At 42.1% G+C, this 23,780-nt stretch overlaps 1 protein-coding gene across 2 annotated transcripts in view; it reads left to right on the plus strand.

Annotated features, from left to right (window-relative positions):
• PLCL1 (phospholipase C like 1 (inactive)) overlaps positions 1–11,951 on the plus strand; it is an 851,314-nt gene extending 839,363 nt beyond the window's left edge. For both annotated transcript variants that reach the window (XM_085648672.1, XM_085648673.1), the window contains exon 6: positions 10,417–11,951. In XM_085648672.1, coding sequence (XP_085504798.1) covers positions 10,417–10,593 — 177 coding nt within the window. In that variant the 3' untranslated portion in view covers positions 10,594–11,951. The remainder of the gene's footprint in view (positions 1–10,416) is intronic.
• The last annotated feature ends 11,829 nt before the right edge of the window (positions 11,952–23,780 follow it).

A 23,780-nucleotide genomic window follows, 5' to 3' on the forward strand; every position in this document is an offset into this window, starting at 1 on the left:
AGCGTGTCTCTCACTAGTCATTCATTAACCACTTGCTCACCTCCGCTATCTGACCAATGCCAACACGGCACCTCGTGACGTCAGTATCACTCCTGCTACTGACCCTCCCTCTACAATCTGCTCTTTATTACACACCCGCTGTATCCTCCAATACCAGCGCTGCACATTGTGACGTCAGTACCATTCCTGATACTGATCCTCCCTTTACAAAATCTTACGGCAATATTTGTCTGAACTGCTATTAATCAAAATTCTGTTAGTAACAACATAATAAAGACAATGCTACCTTGTCTGCTTCACTAAATAAAGAGATAGTCTTCACTTTTCAAAGATATTTCATAAACTGCAAGCAATAATAACGACCAGCGTTATCTTACTTCTCTGTCACGCTCCGGAGTAACCTATTTAATCCTCTCAAGATCGCACCGAGGTATCACAAGAGGGCCTCTTGACATACAAAGAGGGTTGTCCTGTTACTGTTCTCCGATTCCCTTACCAGAGTTTGAAAAACAGTGACTCTCTACTATTACAAACGTTTCCTCTTTCACCCAGAAATTTCCCTAAACATAATACCAACAGCCCTACCTAGCTTTTCAGTATTATCACAACAGACAAAGTACTTCTGCAGTGTGATTTCTTTACCACACTCTTCCAATTCCTTCCCGGGATTCCTCAGGCACCTCGTGTACCTGTACTTCTGGACAACATGTAAACAAAAACATTAACCCTTCAGGTTAAAACATATAATGAATATTCAATAACCATTACCTAATTAATCAATAATTAAACCATAACTCTGCTACCAAGAAACTGACCCAGCGCACACCCAATAATTTGGACAGGGACAAACATCCAATTACTTCATTTACTTTGGCCCATACACATATACCCGAAGTCCCTGTTGCCCTGGTGTCAGGTTTGCAAATTCCTTCCCAATTCATACTCAGCTGTTTAATATTTAGACAGTTCACAATTTACACAATAAACCTTTTTGTTCAAATTTCCATCTTCTTGGTCGATGGACCAATTAGTTGAAAAATTGAAGGTAACAGTAACTCAAATAATAAACAGACAAAAAAAATCACAGACTCTTTGTTTGCAAGTTGTTAATTTTATCTAACTCAAATGCAATAACCTTAGAAATACCTCATGAGAGAGAATACACTCTAAAACACAGCTAGCAAATCATTAATCTCAAGAAACATATGTTGCATGGAGGAGATAGATGAAGAGACATCAGACATGTGCATTAATCAATTCTCAATTCGGAAGGATAGATGAAGAGACAAAAGTACAAGGGTAATAACTTCGAGATATCAAAGATACCAATCCAAAGAATAAGAACGAGGAAAACCACAACCCAGGCCTAAGTAGTGGCAGGGGACCCCGAGACAGAGAGTCAGGGATCAGAGAATCTAAGATCAGGACAAGGAAAGGACTGGAATAGCTAGGCCTCTCTGCAACCCGACAATCAGCAGCGCACCCTCTCTCTCCTCATGCCTAAAGCAGCAGCTGCATCTGCTGCCCTCACTTTCCACCCCGCCCCTAAATCACCTATTCTTTATGCCCTTACCATACAGATCCATCCCACCAAAGTTGCTAATGTCATCCATTCTAGCTACGGTATTGGTTAAAATGAGGGGCAGATAGTCACCCTACCATTAGATCATACTGGTTTGACTACCCTATTGTTGAGTTTCCGTTCCCACATATTCAGTATACATCCCTGTTCTCTCATGAGGAGAAAGTAACAAATTAAGGACAAATGTTTGTACATTTGACATTTTGTGGATTTTCACACGAAGACACTGCTCGTCAAGCATCATGTCCTTCACCGTGTCACGCTCTTTCAGCTTGTGCAGCATTCCAGCCACTCAGTCACGTGGTTTATGCGCGCTGCAAGTTTTACTCATCACAGTTCGGCTAACTTAACCCAAAATGGAGACTCGCCCATTTCTTAAAAGATCAGAAAGTATATATTTATTAATAATGTGATAATTACATTTTCACTGTTGACCACCCACCTTAACTCTAGTCCATGTTAACAGTTAACCTAGCATAGCATAAGCAGGAAAGCGGCATTAATTATTATGACAAAGCAACATACATCATGCTTTTTACTACATTTACATGCAATTTGCCATGCAAAACATTCATAACACGTTCTACACACCATATTATTACAACTTCAGTCATTGACGTAGTATACGATTAATCTCCTGCATATTGCAAAGCAAATTTTCCACGTGTGATGTGTGATTTGTACGTTAATATACTCACTACTTAAAATTAGTACATATTACAGGGGAACTCAATACAAGCGTGTTTCATTTTGCGAATCCCCGCTCCATCACCTGCCTGCTGCTAGGTTACTATTTGCTGAAAGCAATTTCCACTTCCAAAATCTGATTTCATGACCACATCCCCAACTGCTTAAAATGACATGAGTTAAAGGAGCGGAGATGTGACCTTTGGGACATCGTTGTCTAAAAATAACACCTCTCCTGCTGTCAACTAGTTCATTCATACGCCCCACAATTACAACTTGTGCTGCTGCTCAGCAGGCCTGACTGCTTAATGATCCTGAGACGCGCACAAGACAATTACGAGCAAGTATCTGGATGGCATGCTTCACTCTGGGTAAATGCATGTGCTATAAAATATATATTTTTCTTTTTTCACTCCATTTCCTCCATAATCTAGTCCCGGACAATGAAGGAAGACTTCTTTCTATCCTGAAGCCAGCTGTGAACTGGGTCAGGCTGGAAACCAGAATCAGGCCGGGAAACATATTCAAACCTGGCCAACACTGCACGAGAGCTGCTCCAAAATGGACCCCAGGGTGTGTGATGAATGCCAGTCCTCCTCTGAAAGCAGCCCCCAGTCTGTAACCCACATGGATGGTGCCTGGGTGGAAGAATGGCCTGGTTGATCTCCTGTTTGCAGCCTTTTTGTACAAGTCTGTGCCCATTTGCTTTGCCAAGCGAGACGTTGATAGATGATGCTAAAGGTCTATGAGCGCAGTGACACGTTGAACTGACTGGCCGAAAGGGAGCACTAATTCACTTAAGATTTTATTTCATTTACTAATTTGGTATCGCTCAGATATACAGAAAAGGCTTCATGACACTGAAACAAATGACAAGATTACATCGCAATTAGAAATGTCTTTTTTTGGTTTAAATAACGCCATGTAGATTAAAATCCAAGTGAAATTGGATACCAAGTTTCAATCAATGCAAATCCAACACAAGTACAACCAGGGAAAACATACAAAACATTGGAGTTAACGCCTTCGCTGCGGCGCGAATTCCGCCGCAGCGCTGGGGGGGTTTGGGGTGAGCGCGGCGCCGCCATGCTCATGACGGAACCACGCCGTCATGAGTCACGGGCGAGCTGTGCTCATGACGGCGTGGTTCCGTCATGACTCCACCCACTTGCGCTGATCGCCCGCACAGGCGGGGAAACAGAGCCGCATGGGCGGAGCGGCCGCCAACGGCCGAAGCATGACGGAAGCACTCCGTCATGAGCCCACGGCGCCCGTGGCTCATGACGGAGTGGTTTCGTCAGGAGCATGCAAGGGGTTAATAAATACATTCGGTCAATAAAATATTATATAAAACATTATACACAAAGTTGTGGCTAGTGTGGGCGCAGTACTCCATGAACAAGTGCAAAGAACACATTTGGAGAAAAACAATAAAGCCTCAATGTTTCGAAGTGAGGAGCAAAATGAGTACCGGGGGGACAAAGTCTAAACAGCGAACAGTTTTGTTATAGATCAGTTCTGGAGTTGATCCTAGGATTATCTTTTAGTCGATTATGTACAGTCAACGTTACAGTCCTACCAAAATAATCCATGGTCAGCATCATTGCTATAGTGTATTCAATATGCACCTTTATATACCAATTACACCACAACACACACATGTGTCAGTGCAGGCCTGATGCAAACCCATAGCACCTTTTTGGGGTATTACATGTGGCTAAAATGTATGGGCCTACCTAAAAAGGGTTGATTAATTCCCATATACATTTTAGCTCTACCCAATCAGGTCTTCTATTAAAGTATCTTGTGCAGCAGTTTTATTCTTTGACCCTCTCTCTATCCCAAAACAATTCTCCCACACCAATTCATTGGGTGCCCTGGCCCAGATTACTGGGCCATATTCCATCCTTAAGTGCTCCCCTGATTTAGCCGGGTGGAAACCCACATTGGTGGCTTTGCACACTGATGTTAGTGAGCAGGGAGCCGGAGATGAATCCTGCCACCTCTGGGGGGGGGGGGGGGGGGTGAGGGCTGTCATCCTTTAAGGTACACACTCCCTGTCCTGTAAACATTTATCAATTACTGTCATGTGTAGGACAGATGGAGATTTTTTCACTACTTCCTTTTCTTTCCCTTCAGAGATCTATGAGGGTGTAAATGAATTTTTGAGGAGGACATGCCCAGAAGTTATTTTTATTGAGAATTATCAAACTTTCTCTTCGGAAAATTGTGACTAATGAATTGACTCAAGCTATATCAGGATTCCTTTTTTATATAAACAATTATAACCTGATTATTTACCCTCACATACACATTTGGAAAAAGGCTACAGCTGTCATAATGCATCAGTTTGTTTGAGGAAAGGATAGAAATTGAATTGATTGGATAGAAGATGGCCGCCGTGGTGGAGATCCGCTGAGAAGCTCCGGGGCTGGGGATCACTGTTTGGTGAACATCCCCGTATAGCCCTCTTCCCTCCCTACAGTTCAGTATCCCTGCACTGGGTAAATCATCTACATCTCAATGATTCGTTCCTGTCCGTGCAAGGGCTTACCGGAATAGCCTTTTCCTGCGCAGATCGGGCTTCCCTGGTATTGCATGTGATGCGTGGTGGGCTGAGGCTGTCGCTGGGAAGGTACCAACAGACGTCGGAGGTTAATACCAAGGGTCTGACTGCGGACCAACTGCAGTCCGGAGCGCCTGGCTCGCGCCCCCCCAATGAGCCTGCGAGTCGCCTCTGAAGCAAGGCTGCCGCCCATGCTCCCTCCGAGTGGAGGTAGACCGGCTTTGATAGCGGTAGTAGCTGGTTCGCAGCGGAGTTCTGAATTCTGCCTGCATGCCACGGAGGGTACCAGCTGACATCGCTCTCCAGTGCTGAGGTACAATATTACCGATGCAGCTGTGCCGTATATTATCGCTGCCCATCCTTGCACTTCTATGCCACCTGACCTTAAAATGGCACCTTCGTAAGAAGAAGTGCGAGGAGTGCCTCTCACCTTCCCCGGATGGCTTGAGTGCTGGACTCCCCCCAATATAATCTATGATTCCTGTTGCGATGCATAATGACTCTTGAAGGGTATGATATTGCCACTGCAACCTTGCCGTATGCTATTGACGCCCAGGTGTACTTCTATACCGCCTGACCTCAAAATGGCACCCTCTTAAGTAGTGTGAGGAGCGCCTCTCACCTTTACTCGGCCGGATTGCGTGCTGGAATCCCCTCAATACGAACTATGATACCTGACGTGAGGCCAATGACCCTTGAAGTGATCCTTTGCAACTCTGATAGTTTTACACGACGCACATGACTCCTGCGCCTGACCGTAAAATGGCGCCTACGGTTCAGATCCTAGCATCCTTATACTTTTTTGATTATTATACGAGTGTATGTTAAGTACAATGATTACCTGACCCCAAAATGGAGCCGGTGTTTCTGATCTTGGCGTCCTTAATGTTTTGGATTTGCATGCTAGTCTCAAATCCGGCATCCTGACTGCCTCAGACCTTCGCCGATGTATAACCCATGGTCATCGTGTAGCACCCCATTGCTCAGACCGTCTTCACATCAGACCTTACCTATTGTAAACAAATTATATAAGTTTGATTGTGAGGCAGCCATTTCTACTTTACTTGTCCCTACTATACCAGGTTCTTACTAACCTGAAAGGCTTCAAACATCAACAATGTTCTCCCCAGACAATTTATGTTAGCAAAGAAACAATGTAGGTCAATCCTAAACATATTAGTGAGCAAATAATCCTACCAGTGAACGGACGAAGGAAGGAAGCTGAGATATAAGGAAGTTAAGAAAATAAAGAAGGGAAGAAGGAGAGTTGGGAAAAAAATGGATAAGAACCTAGAACTCTCAGGCCGCCAACCGCTTCACCATCTCATACCCTCCTAATCTCTCCAAAAATGCAGCAAAGAAGTTGAAGCATAGGCTAATGAGACCTCACCCTGAGATTCTCATTTCAGATCCCTACTTCTGCATCAGCAAAGGCTTACTATTGAATGACCTCATCTTTTACACACAAAAAATGTGCGCAGTGGAGAAATACCTTCTACTCCATGCTTCAAATCTCCAATGTCAAATAAAAACCCGCATGCCCTCAAACTGTCGATAGTCTCATCAGACCCACTATCTCCATATACAACAACGGCAATATCCTGATACAAGCCTCAAATTCCAATCTCGCCAAGGAAGCAGTGAGCAGCGAGAAAATCTCACCTCCCGCCACTACTCTCCCCGACTTTCAACTCTACAACAAAATCCCATAATAATCTCTATGGAACAGATATCTCTCCACACCCCCAATGAACTCTACCCCTCCATCACATCGATTTCAACCACACCGGGATCCCTTGGCCCAGGAGGGACAGGGTTACTCTTAGCGACCAACACCACATTGCAGATACACCATTGATATCCCTGGTGTCTACGGAAGAATTCACCAACCTGGATTCTACCCACGACATCCCTCTCTCCCCATCTCCACCTGAGCTGGCATGCATAGCTCCCCACGACCTATCGCCTACCCCGTTACCTGATCGGCTCTCATCACCCCTGATACTCACTCCACTCATTGACCATACCCCAATCACATGCGTCAGCCCCTATCATGCGGTCACATCCAAAGGCCTTCTCACACACAGATTCAGAACATACAACGAACATCCATGATAAACTAACCCCTTCAATCCCTAACAACGCTATCCTCAGGCAACCAGATAACGAGATACCCTTGCAACCAAACCTTATTTGCCGACCTCCAGCTACAATAGAACCCCCACCTACACACATATCAAATTATCCCAATGCTGATTGGATTGAACGATTCAATGAGCTAGCCAGCGGCCTAGCACATCTCAAGGCAGAAATGCAAAGTCTATCAACCATCAGCAAAGAACTCCTAAACACACACAGAGCTACTAGTGCCACCGTGAACCAAATCAGTCACTAAACTAGCAGATAAATCTCTCTATCCTCTTGGGAATATCTCTGTATCAACATCTCTGTTGACAAGCGCCTCGCCTGCAAACTTCACATAATTTATCACCCCCCCGGGTGATAATTTGACGTTCATCAATGAGGTAATTGAAGTTATTACATCCGATGACAACTCACAAGTACCACAGATTTTCCTGGGCGACTTCAATCTCCACTGGAATAACTCAGGTGATCTTGGTGTTAGTTGTCTTAAATCTTTTCTGGCTAATCAGGATCTGTCCCAACTATGTGACAGTCCAACCCACAACAAGGGAGAGACACTAGACCTCATCATAGCAAAAATGAACACGGTATCTTTGGAATCCATCACCCCATGTGACTGGACAGACCATTTTAGCATTCTCTTCTCCTTCAATATCGTGATAACTCCTAAAAGGGGTCAACCCACAAAAACAAAACAATGGAAAAGGAATTTACAAAATATCAACCCCATCAACCTGGTAAACAGATGCAACTCCGCCCTGACCCCTCAAAAGACATGGCTGAAGTCCACGACCTTACAGTATTTTACAATTCCACAATGCTTGAAATTCTTGACTCTACAGCGCCCAACCAGGAAAAAAAGTTTCCTCCAAACTCTCCAAACCATGGTTCAATGAGAATCTGAATTCGGATCGGCGAAAGCTAAGAGCAGCGGAGCGACTGGAAATCTGCACCCTCCATTGAGCACTTATATCAACTCAGAGTGCTGAGGAATTCATACAATAGGAAGATCCGAAAGGCTAAAGCAGACTTTTATAAATCCAAGCTGAATCAAGCCATCAAACTTCCCAAAAAACTATTCGAACTCCTCAAACAACAAGCGCGCAACAAGCCAAACTCCCTGGAACAAAGCGACTCGGTTACACCTAACTGCGATGAGCTGGCCAACTTCTTCCTAGAAAAAACAAAATCCATTGAACTCAACATCCAATCTAAGAAGGCCCTCCCTCAAACTATGGCCCTTGATGATAAATCTCACTCTCAGATCAAGGTACATTTTATTACTTCGACTGAAATCCCAAAAAACAATGCCTCCTGGCACACCTTCTCGCCCATCCCTGGACAAGAAATCTACAACACTCTTCTAACGATTAACCCCTCAAATCACTTCTCAGACCCCTTACCTCCTTCTTTGTTCAAAATGATAAAAACCTCTATTCTTCCCCTATGGTCAAAGATCGTAAACGCCTCCCTGAGACAAGGGTCCATTCCGGACTGTCTCAAAATAGGGCAGGTCACACCTATACTAAAGAAGTCTGACTCCCCCCACCCCCACTGATCTCAACAACTACCACCCTATATCCAACATCCCCAGTCTAGCGAAATTGCTGAAAAAATGTGTGCAAACACAACTATGCAACCACATCGAGAATAACAACCTCCTAGACAAACACCAATCCAGCTTCCGGCATGGTCACAGCACTGAATCTGCACTCACCCACATAATGGACGACATCCTAAAAATGCTTGACCACAATTAAACATGCCTATTGATACTTCTTGACTTATCCTCCGGTTTTGATACGGTTAAGCATGACATCCTACAGTCCTTACTAGAACGAAGGATGGGCCTAACTGGCTTGGTGCTACAATGGTTCACCTCCTTCCTAAATAACAGAACACATACAATTAAGACGAATAATTCACTCTCTCAACCCTCCATGGTCACCATAGGGGTTCCACAGGGCTCAGCACTCTCACCCATCCTTTTCAATGTACTCATGGAACCCCTGGCAAACGCGCTGAACTCTAGGAACATTCTATATCACCTATATGCGGACGAGACTCACCTGTATATGAAAATCTCCCAACCAGAAGACTTCATCTCCCTCAACGCTATTCTAAAGAATACTCAAAGTTGGCTCACTGACAACCACCTCATGCTTAACACCAAAAAATGGAATTCCTTCTCATCTCCCCTCCCAATCACACACCCAAGATAGACTTATGGTTGAAGCATCTTACTTCCTTTGACTGCGCTCCTCACATCATTGACTCTGCGAAATCCTTCGGAGTCACCATAGAAAAACACTTGAACATGCAGGCGCAAATCAATATTGCCACCAAGGGAGCTAATCATCAGATGAGCATACTAAGGAAACTCAAGCCCTTCCTCCCACATAACGACTTAAAAATGGCGGTTCAAGCCCTAGTGCTACCAAGATTGGACTATGGAAGCACCACCCCATGCGGTCTTCTCAAATACAAGCTTGCCCCTCTGAGGGCTTCACTTAACGCGGCGGCCAGATTGGTCTCAGGAACAAAAAGAAATAATCACATCTCTCTAACCTTGAAAGCTTTGAACTGGCTACCATACGAGGCTAGAATACACCTAAAGATCGCCTGCATGAACCACAAAGCCCTGCATAGCAATACCCCCAGCTACCTAGCACGAAAGCTTAAGCGTTCAGGAGGATGCAGACAATTGCGTAGTGCGAGTTCATTACTAATGAAACCACAATCCTTCCACAAAAAGAGAACTGATTGCAGAGCATTCTCAGGGATCGCTCAGAAGATTTGGAACTCCCTGCCGCCAGTGGTTCGCAGGATCACTTCCTTTACCTCCTTTAAAAACGAAGTAAAACTGCTCCTAATGACCAAGTTCACATCCTAAGGCTGTAATTCTATGATGTCTACCATTATCCTATGCTACCCTTATACCACGGTCTACCTCTTTTGTACCGAAAGACTTATATCGAATGTATGCATACTATCTCAACCACCTAATATGTAATAACTTGTGTATTGTAAAGCGCTCTGATTCCCTCTTGGATCATTCCTTAATAACTACTAGTCTCCTATGCCACCCATATACTACTATATGCCTCTTGTCTACTGTATGGCGCAACAACTGTATTCTGTAAAGCGCTCTGATACCCCCTTGGGTCATGTTCGCGCTATATAAAACTTTATCAATAAATAAATAAATAAATAGGAATGAAACCATGATAGGCAGTTGAAAAGAAAATATAATGTAATGTAGTAAAACTACCTATTTGGGACACTCACACAAGGTGCTCCTGAAGGAAGACGCCTGTGGAGCTCAGAGTGTGAACTGTATGATCATTTGATAGTTGGGAAACTTATACTTTGTTTGTGACACTTTCCTGTTTTCTATTGATTCTTATGTTTTGCTTTCATGTTTTTCTGTACACAGGGACAAGGAGACCTGCTGAAGAGCGCAAAGAATGAAGGCTTGGAGAACATGAAGCAGATCCAGCTGGCGTGCCTGTCCTGCGGCCTGAGCAAAGCTGGCACTGCTGATGGGAGGCAGAAGCGAGGCCTGGAGGCCATCGAGGAGAAGGAGGGTGGGGAAGAAAATGGCAGATTGTGAGAGCAGGCAGTACCATCCCCTCCTCCAAAATGTGCCTCGAAATAGAAGACTAAGAATGGGTGGCCAGGGCCCTGCCCCACCCTGGCCGGTCCCGGGATGGAGAGTGCAGGCAAAGGCTCTGAGTATGTTCTGGAAAAGGAGCGGTGTTTGGAAGTGGGGGGCGGGGTTCTTGTCAGCTACGCCCCCAGCCTTTGTGCACACCAGACTTGAAAAGCACAGGGCTGTCTAAGATAGGCGGTCCCACGATGCGTGCTTGGGAAAGAACATGGAATTATTTTTTATAAAATAGTATAAAGATGGGGCAAACAAAATAAAGGTAGCTCTGCTCTGTGTGGAGTAAATATAGATCTACATTTTGTCAGTATTTTTAAGTCAGTCTACTTGCATAAGCAAAACACTTCTGTTACTAGCGTCTTTATAAAATTTTGCCTGTGTGGTTACGTGTAGGTAATCCTACAAATGTTTTTTTTCTGCAACATCAGCTGTCTAATAATTTATTATTTATCACCACCTTCGAAAAGTCATGTCTTAATAGAGAATGATAGCCTAGACTATTCAAGGGGATGTTATTGTTTCATGTTTGTCTTTTATGTTAATAGTTTGTTTTTTGGCTTTGAATATTGAAAATCTTCTAGATGCCTCAATGTTAGCTCAAAGTAAGGTTTGTAAACCTGCTTAGTGCCCTAGAGACCCATATTTTATTTACACGTTGTTGAAACCAAAGGAATGGTTTAGTATTTTTTCTTTAAAAAAAGGCCTGCTAAGAAAATTGCAGCCAACTCGAATGTCTGATCCTCCAAACTGTCTTAAGCAAGGATATGAATACCCTGTTTTCTAAAGGGGTATGCCCACCTTAAACAATTTCAAATCTGTCATTCTTGGTTTAAGACTGTATATAATGACTAGCTTTTCTGGTCCAAGACAGTTTTAAGATTGCATGAAACCAGAGACATCGAATCTAGCCCATGTTTCTTGGCTTATGACTGTCCTAAAACTGTTTTAAGCTATGGCAATTCTTTAGTAAATCTAGACTTGAAATCTGAACATATAGAAGGAGTGCTTTTGTGATCAGAGTCCCACAAGAACATTCCACAATATTGTGATATATTATAAAAGCACTGGACAATGAAGTTTTGTGTTATTGTTCGAGGTAGAACGAAGTCTGAGTTTTCTTCTTTTAGCCTTTTTCCAAGTTTATATGTTGCTGGAAATACTGCCAAATGATTTTCCTAATTATAAATCCTCCTGAAGTCCCTTTCATAATTATGAAGCGTCTTGTACAGAAAAGACACAAAACTTCACTGCAGCATCCTGACAATAATTTTCAACAAAAATAAAATTTCTGTGAATTTACTTTATATTTGGGAAAACTTTGGTCAGAATTACACTTGAATTGTCGACTCACCACTAAATGTCAATTGAATTAGCACAGTGACCAAAATGAATGCGAAAATTATCAGTCGAAAGCTATTACATTTATTTTTTTCTGCTCTAATGCAAATGCACTGTAAATATCCTGAAAACCTGGTTTAATTTTTATTATTTGATGGGTTGGCACACCAAAACATAATCTGGATGCAGCCAAGAGGAACATTTAGATACACAATATGCAAGGGCTAGTACACTTTCCATACACTATGCTAGGGACAGTTTGGTTAATGGGAAGATTAAAAGATCCCACAGCAGGCAAATTAATGCATCATTGAAACCACCTGCAAAAGGTTTTTGCAAGAGAGGTACCCTCACAAACTTGCTTTGTGGGAAATTCAAGTTAACATTTGCTAAGGAGACAATCTTCGTAAATCTGTGAAGGCCTCAGTGGCCTTTCCATCAGAAATGAATATGTATATTACACTTTATCACCAGCTGTATTTAAGAAATACGAACAAATAGTTCTGGGGTGAACCTAATGGAGAAAATTATCTTTCTGCCTGCAACGTTGAATATATATATATCTATTATTTTTGTGAAGGAATTACTTTGACTGTTCTAAACCTCTCACTTTGCTTACAATGTAGGTATACAAATTAAACAAAAGCCATCAAAGAGCAGCTGCGGCCCAAGCAGGTAAGAGCGGCGAGGCCGGGTTTGGAGGCGGGGGGGGGGTTCGACTGACGACCACGAGGGAAAATTAAATAAATAATTAATTCCCCCATGTCATCTATCGATTTCTCCCCATACCCAGCCCCACCGCCCTTACCTGCACGAGCCGCGGCTGTCAAAGAGAAGGGTGGACACCATTAAATGAGCACAGTCTCTGTAGGAAAAGATCAATGATAGCTCTCCCACTTCTTAGCTAGGAGTATATACTGCATCCGTGTAAGGGGGTTCAGTGGAGTAACAAAGGCTTCCGCAGCCCCCACAGTGGAGGCTTCCTCAGCACAGAACCCTGGTCTGAGAGCTCCTGAGTGAGTCCAGAGGGAGCCCCTCCATATACTTTGCAGGGGGGCCTGTCTCAAGTTTCCTTACGCCACTGAGCGGGATCGATGGTGACAGGCTAGGTCAGTACCCTGTAACTCTTTACAAGGACTCATGACGAGAGTCAGGGCCTAATTTAAGAAGAAGTTTTCGTTGCTTGTTGATTCCACATACAGTACTGCTGCATAGATAGTAAAATCTGATTCAAAAGTGTTAAATCCTTTTACTTGGCAAAAAAACTTTAAAATGGGATTTTTTGTCAGAGATCTCAATGGTGATAGTCAGGCTCTGCTTATTGTCATCAACAAACCTAAACAATAGGTCCCGGTTCCAAAAAGTGATGCTTCCCTGTGAACCATCCCTACCACCTTACCAGAAAATTGTGGTTTGGTCCTTCGAGCTTCTACTTTTTCTTCTGTGAAAGCCCACCCTTCCAGCTCGGTCTTGCCCCGTCTCTCCTCTGCTGCTTGATGTACCCATTTTCCATGAAATCGTTAGCTGAATCAGATGTTAATCGACTGCAGTCGATGATGTTAAAGCTGATTAAAGCTGATGACATGTATGTTTCCAAAAGTCCTCTGACAGTGGCAAAAATAATGCTCTGACTTAATTCCCAAAATCTTTGGAAAGGTGGAACAAGCTGTTTGCCCAAGCAGTAGGAGAGAGTTGTCAAGGCAGAGTGGTTGGGGTTGCTCTTGAATGTGCTCATCACTAAATTATTCTTCTTCTGTGAGAGCTCCCAAAATATGTAGGGCAAAGCTGCCTCTACAGGCCATGTCTACACACAGACATATGCATTATATATCAAAGGCAATGCTGTTTCACAAGCATCTTGTTATTTCAGATCACCATAAGTTGTACTGAAAAATCATGTTCAGGACTGGGAACTATACGGCATTCTATGACTTGTGTGGCTCATAGCCCATGTACGTATTGTTCTGGTGACATTTCCTAGCCATACAATAGGAAAGCGTCAGAGCCCCTCTTAACTCTAAATGTTGACATATTCTCTGCTTAATTAACTCAGGTTGAAAATCTTTTGCCATGTACAATGTGGAGAGCTCTTTTAGACCTTTTCCCTCCAATGCCAGCCATTTGTTAAGTTCTCAAGTACACCATTTTAAAGAATGTACTGGGGAGCTTGTTGGTCTGATATCCACAATGTTGCAAAATGTACCATTAGCACTATGAATTCAGAGATAGTGATAAAGTGCCAGACTGTTCGGAAAAGTCTCCCAAAAATGACTGGACCGCAAAGCGTGTTTTTTAAGCTATGTAATTTATTTTAGTGTATATCATAGGAATCGGGATAGGTTATCTGGCTAAAGATAAACACTGAATGAAAGTCAACCTACAAAGTTAACCTGTCATAATGCTGGATAATAGCAGGGCATATAGGCCATGGGATCATGATAGGAGGTCTTACTGATAAAGTTAACACTGGCTAAAAGGTTTGATATCAAACCCCTGCTAGTTTATTATTTTGAGAGGGAAGTACCCCTACCAACTTTATAAACACAATCTGGTTAAGCTGGTAGCTGAGGCAAAAGTAGCAGGCAATGCCTCAGAAAAATCAGCATTAAAAGATTTTAAAATTAAAAAAATAACTCAATAAAATTCTCAAGCTAATTTAGAAAAGTAGAGCAAAAAGATTTCAAATGGATTCAAATTGGATAAGAGGATTCAGAGGCAAGTTTAACATTTGTGGCCAAAAAAGCACCAGGAAACCAAAGCGCCAATGAGAAATGACAGTTTATGGTTGATTAGGATCTAGTCGTGCTTTGAGGCTGACTGCAACGCAGCAGGGGTCGAAAATAACAATGGGGTTACACTGATCAATGCTTTCACCTTCTGACTTGGAGCTATGGAAAATAAATTAGGTCCTCCATCAGGGCAAAGCATGAAGCTTAAGCTGAAGATGGCCCCTTGAGGTATGATACGCCATCATCAAACTTCCATTGAAATGGTTAGTTCCGGCACCAAAAGGTAGTAAGATGATCTACTGTGACCACAAGTTATAATGCTTTCCACTGCATAATTGAAATCTGTGATGTCCTTTGGAAACAAAGGAGGTCTTGGAGTGAATTTCCTCCAATGGATGAGACAACAATGAGGGGTTGTGTATTTATAGTTAGCGTGTTTAGGGTATCTCCCTAGAGTTGTAATCTACACTAGTTCCAGAAATTGGTGATCTAGAAATAGAAATTAGCTTGATATTATTCAGTGGGTTACGACTTTTATATTAAACACACAAGTAAAGGTTACCTGAATGTTTCCTTCTGTCCTCTATAGAGGAAAAAACAAGAAAAAAACTGTGTGTTGCCTGACTGTGTTGGTGTTATGCTCACATTTTATCACAAACATATTTTGATAAAGCTGGGATTAGATGTCAAGCGTACTGAACTGCACTCTATTGGTGGGAGTGGGTCTGCCTGCTTGCCCATCTCATGAATTACCCACCTTGCTTGGGTCTAATCGAAGTGTTTTAAGAGCTCTTACCACCTGAATTCTATCTATTTCTAATCACTTTACTGCTTTCATGCTAGGTACTTCAGTCAGACTGAGAGTGTGAGGACCTTTCTCTAGTTTGTTGTTTACTTTTGGTAGCCTAATACTATTTCATTCCAATTATCAACCAAGTTATCCCCTTTGTACACTTGAACTTCCAATGGTAGCAATAGCAAGACATCAAGGGGCCTTGACAACTGTTTTTTTCCTTCATGGTCTAGGATAATGGTGCTTTACAATCAAAAAATCATTTCTTTCCTTCTAGTTTATTTAGTGTTTGTTCAGTAAGACCCTAGGAATTGGTAAGGTACACAATTCTCTTTCATATGTGTTCGGCCAAACCCCTACTTACATAGAACATAAGTCTTACAAGTATTCTTAGCTATGCTTCGTAGGCCACATCCATTTTACAGCACCCGCATTTTTGTCCTACTCAATGTACTGACGTAACCTCTGTTATTAATTATTGAAAATAGAAACATCTCACATTTATTTTCATGGGGCCTCATTCCAGTCTATCCATCTTACTAAATAGCTGTGGCATTAAAAATGTTTGAGTTAAGAATGCACTGGCATGTGTGTACTAATTATTCTCACAGCAAATGTGATCTTATAGTCCATTTGAAAGGACAGTCTAATATTAGCCACTGTTGTAGCTCATCCAGAAAGAATGGTCTTCTAAATGTTTTAGGAGAGAAGTCAACATTTGCAGTACCTGACAATCCCTTAGGTTAAATGTGCTCTGATCCAGCCACCATTTATGGAGTGTAGGTTACATGTGCTGTGATCCAGTCACCATTCATGGAGTGTATTCAGGCTAAAGAAGAAATTCCAACAACGGCATACTAAAAAACTGAAGGATTTACTTAAAATGGTTTAAAAACTAAATATAAAATCCTTTAAATCACATTTTTCTCTCATTATGTAAATCTAATAAATTGATTACTGGTGTTTCATTCTTTTTTGTCAGTTTGTAGCTTTGACTGTATTGGATTGTAAGTGAAAAAGACAATGTAAACTTCTGAGACCAATGCCTGATTCAAAGTGATTGCAACATACTCAATATGTAGTAGGCGTGGTCATAATGCCACAATGGGTGGAATAAGGTAACTTGTGATTTTGATTTTCAAATTAGCTACTCTATACCACATGATCTTAAGAACATTGCATTGTATACTAATGCTTCAGTTACTTAATAGTAGAGGTTATTGTATGCTGTGTGTGCGATACAATTGTTCAAATTCTGTATAATGTTTGGCAGTTTAACTGTTTTCTACGTAGTTAAGAGGAGTGGGTGCAATACCTGGAGAATCAAAATTCCACTTCGTATTGGTCCTGTTAATATACCAATAGATAAAGAAAAGTAGTAATATTTAAGTAATATCATTTTTAGCTCATGTATCTGTACTGTTTTTAATCCTCTCCTTTAAAGATTTGGTGGCCTGCTGTTGTGTCATGTGTCACCTCCTAACAGAACTAAAAAAAGATTATATTTATTAAAAAATTGCTTTTATTTTGAAAAGCTACACTTTTACATGCATTAAGACAGACTCAATCCAATTCAGCAGATATTTTAATGTAAACATATTTTGCTAGCTGAAATTCTCTATTGTGTTAAGTTATTACTAATCTCAACTTATTTCAGTAACACCATCTTGTTCATTTCGCACATTACCAAATAAGTAAACAATATTAAGATGATGTTGTGTGTGTTTGTATTTTATTTACATTCATTTCTCGTATCTTAAGAAGTTAGCTCATTTATGCATTTAGGGCCATATGTAGGTGGCCTAACATTTACCACTTCATAAATACCGAATTTTACCAATTCGGTATTTATGAAGTGGTAAATGCTATGTAGGTAATCCATCGGTAATATTTACCGATTCGGAATGGGTCGGTATTTTAGAATCGGTATTTACCGATTCGGTAATGGTAACTGGCTTCCCATTGATTCCTATAGGCCAGGAGGCCCATAGGAATCAATAGGAAGCCAGTTACCATTACCAAATCGGTAAATACCGATTCGATAATGGGGGGAGCACAATCAAGGGTGGCAGGGTATCACAGTGACACCCTGTTGCACCCCTGATTCCTGCATGTGTGCACATGTGGCACACATAAATGCTTTTTCACAGCCTTTCGTCATTTACCACCAACTTTTAGTTGGTGGTAAATAATGAATCCCTACAACACCCACACACTCCCCCTACATATCATTTCAGGATTCGGTATTTACCGAATCGGTAAAATTACCGATTCGGTGATTTTACCGATTCGGTAAATTACCGAATCCTGAAATGTGCCCCCTACATACCAAAAGCCTGAATACCAGTCGGTAACTGGATTTTTACCGAAAATCGGCCGTTACCGACCGGTATTGGGCTTCCTACATATGGCCCTTAGTCTGATATTTTAAAATACTACACATTTAAAGAAATGTAAGCTATGTAATTTTTCTCTTCCTAAATTTCAGCAAAAAGAATGTAAAGTTCCTAAAAAATAATGTCTGGGTATCTCGTGACTTTTCTAACCAAGGGAATATTTTGCATTAAAACCACAGGCATAGGTGAAGGAGAAAATATCTATCGGCAAGACATTTTCTGCTCAAGCCGAACTCTCTCTCGAGAGAGAGTGAGAATTACACAGAATCCACAATATTTGATATGGTGAAACATTTGCAGTGTTTTAAACATTTGAACTGGTGGCACATTTTACACAATGAAAAAAAAAATTGGTCTATATATAGCCTAATTATAATAAAAATGTTTACAAAGACTGTTCGGGAGCATGAGCATATTTTCATTTTTCTCATCCTAATGCCATTCTGTCTTCCATTACAGCAGTCCGAGATGAGACAGTCCCAGACTGCTATCCAAGGTAACCCCATGGGAGCTTTACACAGTTCCTCTGTAGTAGATGGGCAAGTTGCTTGGACGGGGCCTTTAGAGCCAATAGGTCACAGTGACTGTTCCAAACATCCTTGTGCGAAATTAACTGTTCTGTAAAATATTGACATTCACAACCCAAATTATTAAGCACTTAATAAAAAGAGCAATAAATCACAGAAAATCTATACTATTGCTATATACTAAGCTACACCATTTGAAGAGAGCAGGCCTCAGTTTGACATTGTATTTCTGTAGTCCGTAGCATCATCACACATATTTTAAAATAAAAGAATGGACTAGACTTATAGTGAACTGCACCTTTATTTTGAACCACAGTAAGACTACCGACTTCCAATAATTTACTTGATGTCTTGTCCCATCCAGACAGCCTTATGCCTTGAAAAAGTCCAGGCATACTTGCTGGGGGCAAAACATATGTTGATAACATGAGAATCATGCTTTCCAAATAAAAAAGACCTCAATTGGATACCACATTGTTAGGACATTTTACTTGCATATACTGCAAGTAAAAAGGGATATTAAATCCAGTTGTACTATTCGGGTAATGCGTCTTATCACACACGTTTAGACCAGGAATGGGTCTGGATAGAGTCTAACCTGAAGGATGTAGGGGGAATATGAAATGAGGGCCATATGTGCAAGATATCCTAATCTGTGATATTCTATATTCGATGCACCATCACAAATGTACAGCACCTATCTAAATCCTTAATCCCACCAAGACAGAATTCCTGTTATTTGCCAGGAACAAAAAGCAACAACTAATTCAAACCTCGCTCAGTAACATAAACCTGGACAGGATTCAACCTGCACACAAACGTCAGTCTCAAGAAATACACACCAAAGAGAACAGCCTGGTGCTCTCTCTCTGTACTGAATAAAGTGAAATTGTTCCTTCCAGAAAGCAACTTCAGAACTGCTTTTCATGTTCTTGTATCTGGATGGTGGCAATTCCCTATATATATATATACATATATATATCCAAAGCACAAGAGTTACCCCACGGAAGAGCCGCCACACAGGTTGGTAAGGCTTGAAGAATTTTAATGGAGGCTGCGGCGTGAGGAGAAAACAACATACAGCCACTTCTTAACAGCCTGACGCGTTTCGTATTGATACACTTCATCGGAGGCTGAAGTCAGGTAGATTAATGACGCCACAGGTGCAGCTACTTGATATAAGGGAATCCGACCTCAGTGGGTGTGGCCGTTCGCACAGCCTCTTGGATCCTGTAGTTCACATAGTGTTACTCAAATGAGCTGGCGCGTAATCTTCCTTGTTCCATAACAATAAAACCCCCAGTGGGTGCTGTGTGATGGAAACTCACACCGCCAGCAACTTTCTGCCACCGTTGTCCAGCACCTGTCCCTTGATACGTACGCCAGATGGCGTCGCTGGGTCCACTTTCGGCGGCGGGGCTCATTCACGGCTGGGTTAGCCATTCAATATCCAAAGCACAAGAGTTAGCCCAGAGAAGAGCCGCCACACAGGTTGGTAAGGCTTGAAGAATTTTAATGGAGGCTGCCGCGTGAGGAGAAAAACACCATACAGCCACTTCTTAACAGCCTGACGCGTTTCGTGTTGCTACACTTCATCGGAGACTGAAGTCAGGTAGATTAACGAAGCCACAGGTGCAACTACTTGATATAAGGGAATCCGACCTCAGTGGGTGTGGCCACTCACACGGCCTCTTGGATCCTTTAGTTCACATAATGTTACTCAAATGAGCTGGCACGTAATCTTCCTTGTCCATAACAATAAAACCCCAGTGGGTGCTGTGTGATGGAAACTCACACCGCCAGCATTTTTCTGCCACCATTGTCCAGTTATGGAAAAAGGAACATTTATTAATTTCATCCACTTTTGCACTTATATGGACCCCAAGATAAACTGCTGTGTTTGCTTTGCTTGGGTCATTGAAGTCTATATTGTCTGTGCATAGCACTATAGTTTTCCCCTTATTCAAAGCATACCCAGAGAGAAGCCCATAGCTCTCGGCAATTTTATTTATTTCTATAATTGTGTCAGCTGGATTCGGGGTTAGTACCGCAACATCATCAGCATAAGCCAATACTTTGGTCTCATACCCACCCATAACTATTGGCTCTATACTCCGACTCTGTAGGAGTTTGACCACTAAAGGGTTAATATATAAAGCAAATAAAATCGGGGAGCAGGGACATCCCTGCCCTTTCCCTCTTGATATATTAATATTGTTAGACTCCTTTCCCATGAGTTGCAGTTGGGCCCTTGGTTGACAGTACATGGCTTTAATTGCTTTTATAAATTGTGGCCCAAAACCATTTAACTCCAATATCCCCCATAAAAACTCCCAGGACACCCGATCGAACGCTTTCTCGGCCTCTATAAGGATCATAGCCATCTGGCCCCCCATCCCAGACATGATGTCTATGGGTATGGTGAGTTGTTCCTTTGCCCGGAATAGAACCATGTTGCCAGGGGGAGACCAGATGTTCTCTGACATTCCCGAGCCGAGTGGCCAGGATTTTAGAATATAATTTAGAGTCTGAATTAATCAAGGAGATTGGCCGATATGAAGATGGATTGTCAACCGGCTTGCCTTTTTTAGGGAATATTATTATATCTGTCTCTTTCCAAGACTCAGGGGGGGTTCTGTTATATTGCACACCCTTAAACAAATCTAAAAGAAGAGGTATTTCTAGGATTTTAAAGATCTCTGGCAGGATTTTGTCAGGGCCTACGGCTTTCGCCGAAACCATTCCTGACAAAGCTAAATGAACTTCCTCTAAAGTAATTTCTTCTTCTAGTTCATCTCTTATTAGCCTATCCAAGCCCACTCCCAATTCAGTACCTGCTGTCAATCCTGCTAGGGAATGCATAACTTCCGCACGATCTTTCTTAATATCATCCTGGTACAAGATTTGATAATAGCGTTGAAACCCTTTAATAATATCTTCTGGATCAGTGTGTACTTGTCCATCTATTTTAATAGAGGGTATTATGCCAAAAGATAGCTTCTGCCTAGTGCGAAGGGCTAATCTCTTACCTACCAGCTCACCGTTTTCATATGTGCTATTCCGAAGTGATTGGTATTATTCAGCCGATTTCTGTTAGCCAACTGTTTAGTTCCGCTTTTAAAGCAATTATTCGATGTTGGATATGGACCCCATCTTGTCCCTGTTTTATTGCTCCTCTTCCGCTCTGGCCAACTCACCTGATATTTACTGATTCTTGTTTTCCCGCTTCTTCTTGGCTCTGGCAACAAAGCTAATAGTTTCCCCTCTAAGACTGGCCTTAAAAGAGTCCCATACAGCCCCCCTGCCAGCACTAAAGCAATTATTATCAAAATATTATTGTGCCCAATCTTTAATAAATTCGATGTATTCATTGTTCACTATCAGTTTCCTATCGAACGTCCATTTACTCCGTGGTCTTTTAAAATTAGTTAATTCAATTTCTAAGATCAGTGGGTTGTGGTCAGATATTAACTTAGGGAGTTTCTTAATCCCAGCTCGTTCTAATAAATCCCTTGTACCGTAAAAATAATTAACTCTGACATATTATGTGGGTAGGAGAAATATGTGTAGCCGGGGTTAGTAGGGTTTTTTCGATCCCAGATATCCACTAGACCATGACTGTTCTTAAGTAAACTCTAGGCTTCCGACCGGAATACCCGCCTTGCCTCTGCTTCCCAGTGCCTATATCTAAAGAGATGTTTAAATCTCCGCAAAAAATTAAGGAGTTTAGCCATGTAGCAAGCTCTATTTCCAGGTCTTCAAATATTTGAGGGTCATCTTGGTTTGACCCATAAACCGAGCATACCGTTACTCCTATTGCAAGTTCTACTATGGCCCATCTCCCCAGGGCATCCACTGCCTTGCGTTTGGCTAAACCTAATGATGTTTTGGCTAAAATGGCCACACCGCGAATATTAGAGGTCTGAGTTGTGCAAGCCAGAACATTATATCCGCCGACCTTTAGTAGTTCTCTTTTCTCCCAGGGGATGTGTATCTCCTGTAAGCAAACTACATCCACAAAGTTTATCCGGATAAGTTTGGCACATCTAATCCTCTTTGCCCTATCATTCAGCCATGCCACATTCCATGAGCATATAGTTATCTTCTCCACTGAAATTCAATTCCAAGTTCCAGGGATCTTTCTATTGATAATCTCTTGCCCTCATAATTTATGACTCTCCTTCTGCCTTCCATTAATTTTTTTTGGCTGTTTCTTCATTTCGTTACTAATTCACGGAAATGCTTTTTTTATCTTGCTTTTTACCCACCACCCTTCCCTTACCCACCACCTCACCTCTGTCATTCCCACGACTCCCCCCTCCACCCACCTCCCCAGCACCCCCCCAGCACCCCCACCTCCCCCCATGAGGCGTACAGACTCAATCTTGAGTCTGTTCATGATGAATGTGCAACACAGAGCAAGAGCCCTAACGCTAAAACCTTCCTCTAGTAATTTAATAGGTGCTGCTCATAGAACCCCAATCTCACATAGTAGTGCTTTGAACATCATTTTATTCACAGTTTTTTAAAATTTTATTTAATTCCATTTCAAGTATATCAAAACGAGAATTCAGTGCTACTTTTGCCCCTCTTATTTGGTTCCCCCTTGTGATTGATTGTAAACAGGGATTTATTTTAGTGCGTTACAGCTGTCTAATTCTAAATCTAACCGGACAGGCCATCCAGGTATTCTTTAGCCTTTATTTCGGACAAAAAATATTTGGTTTGCCCCCTCCTCGAGATCACCTTAAGCCGAGCTGGATTATTTAAATAGGATTGTGCTTTTTTGTCTTGGAATGGCTTCATAAGCTGACGCAGCCTCCACCGCCTTTTGACGGTGGAGTAACAGAAGTCCGGGCGAACAAAGTAGGAGATCTCATTTCTAGTTCTTTTCGCTTCTGGTCTTGCTTTCTCAAATCAGCTTGGCGCAGTAAAAAATTGCCGTAATACACCAAGATGGCATGGGGGAAAGCCCCTGCCCTTGCTGGCTGTTTCTGAACAAAAGGGACACGGTGGGCATATTGCACTTCTAAAGCCCAATTCCATTCAGTGAGTTCTAGCAAGGAGTCTCGTAGCAAGTCCACCACATATGAGTGAACATCACCCCCCTCTACCCCTTCGGGAACTCCCAACACCCGTAAATTATTCCTTCGCTGGCGATTCTCAATTCCTCAAGCTTCCATTTGACGTCGACTAGCTATGCCTCATGAGAATCCACTAGCGTTTGATTCGAAGCCAGATCGGATTCAGTAGAGACAATCCTCGACTCCAAATCAGTCAGCATCCCACCAAATACATTACACATCTTAGTCAGCTTTCGGACATCCCCTTGCATTTTGCGCATGGTAAC

This window comes from Triturus cristatus, chromosome 3_2 (genome assembly GCF_964204655.1).
Source record: "Triturus cristatus chromosome 3_2, aTriCri1.1, whole genome shotgun sequence".
Taxonomy (NCBI): domain Eukaryota; kingdom Metazoa; phylum Chordata; class Amphibia; order Caudata; family Salamandridae; genus Triturus; species Triturus cristatus.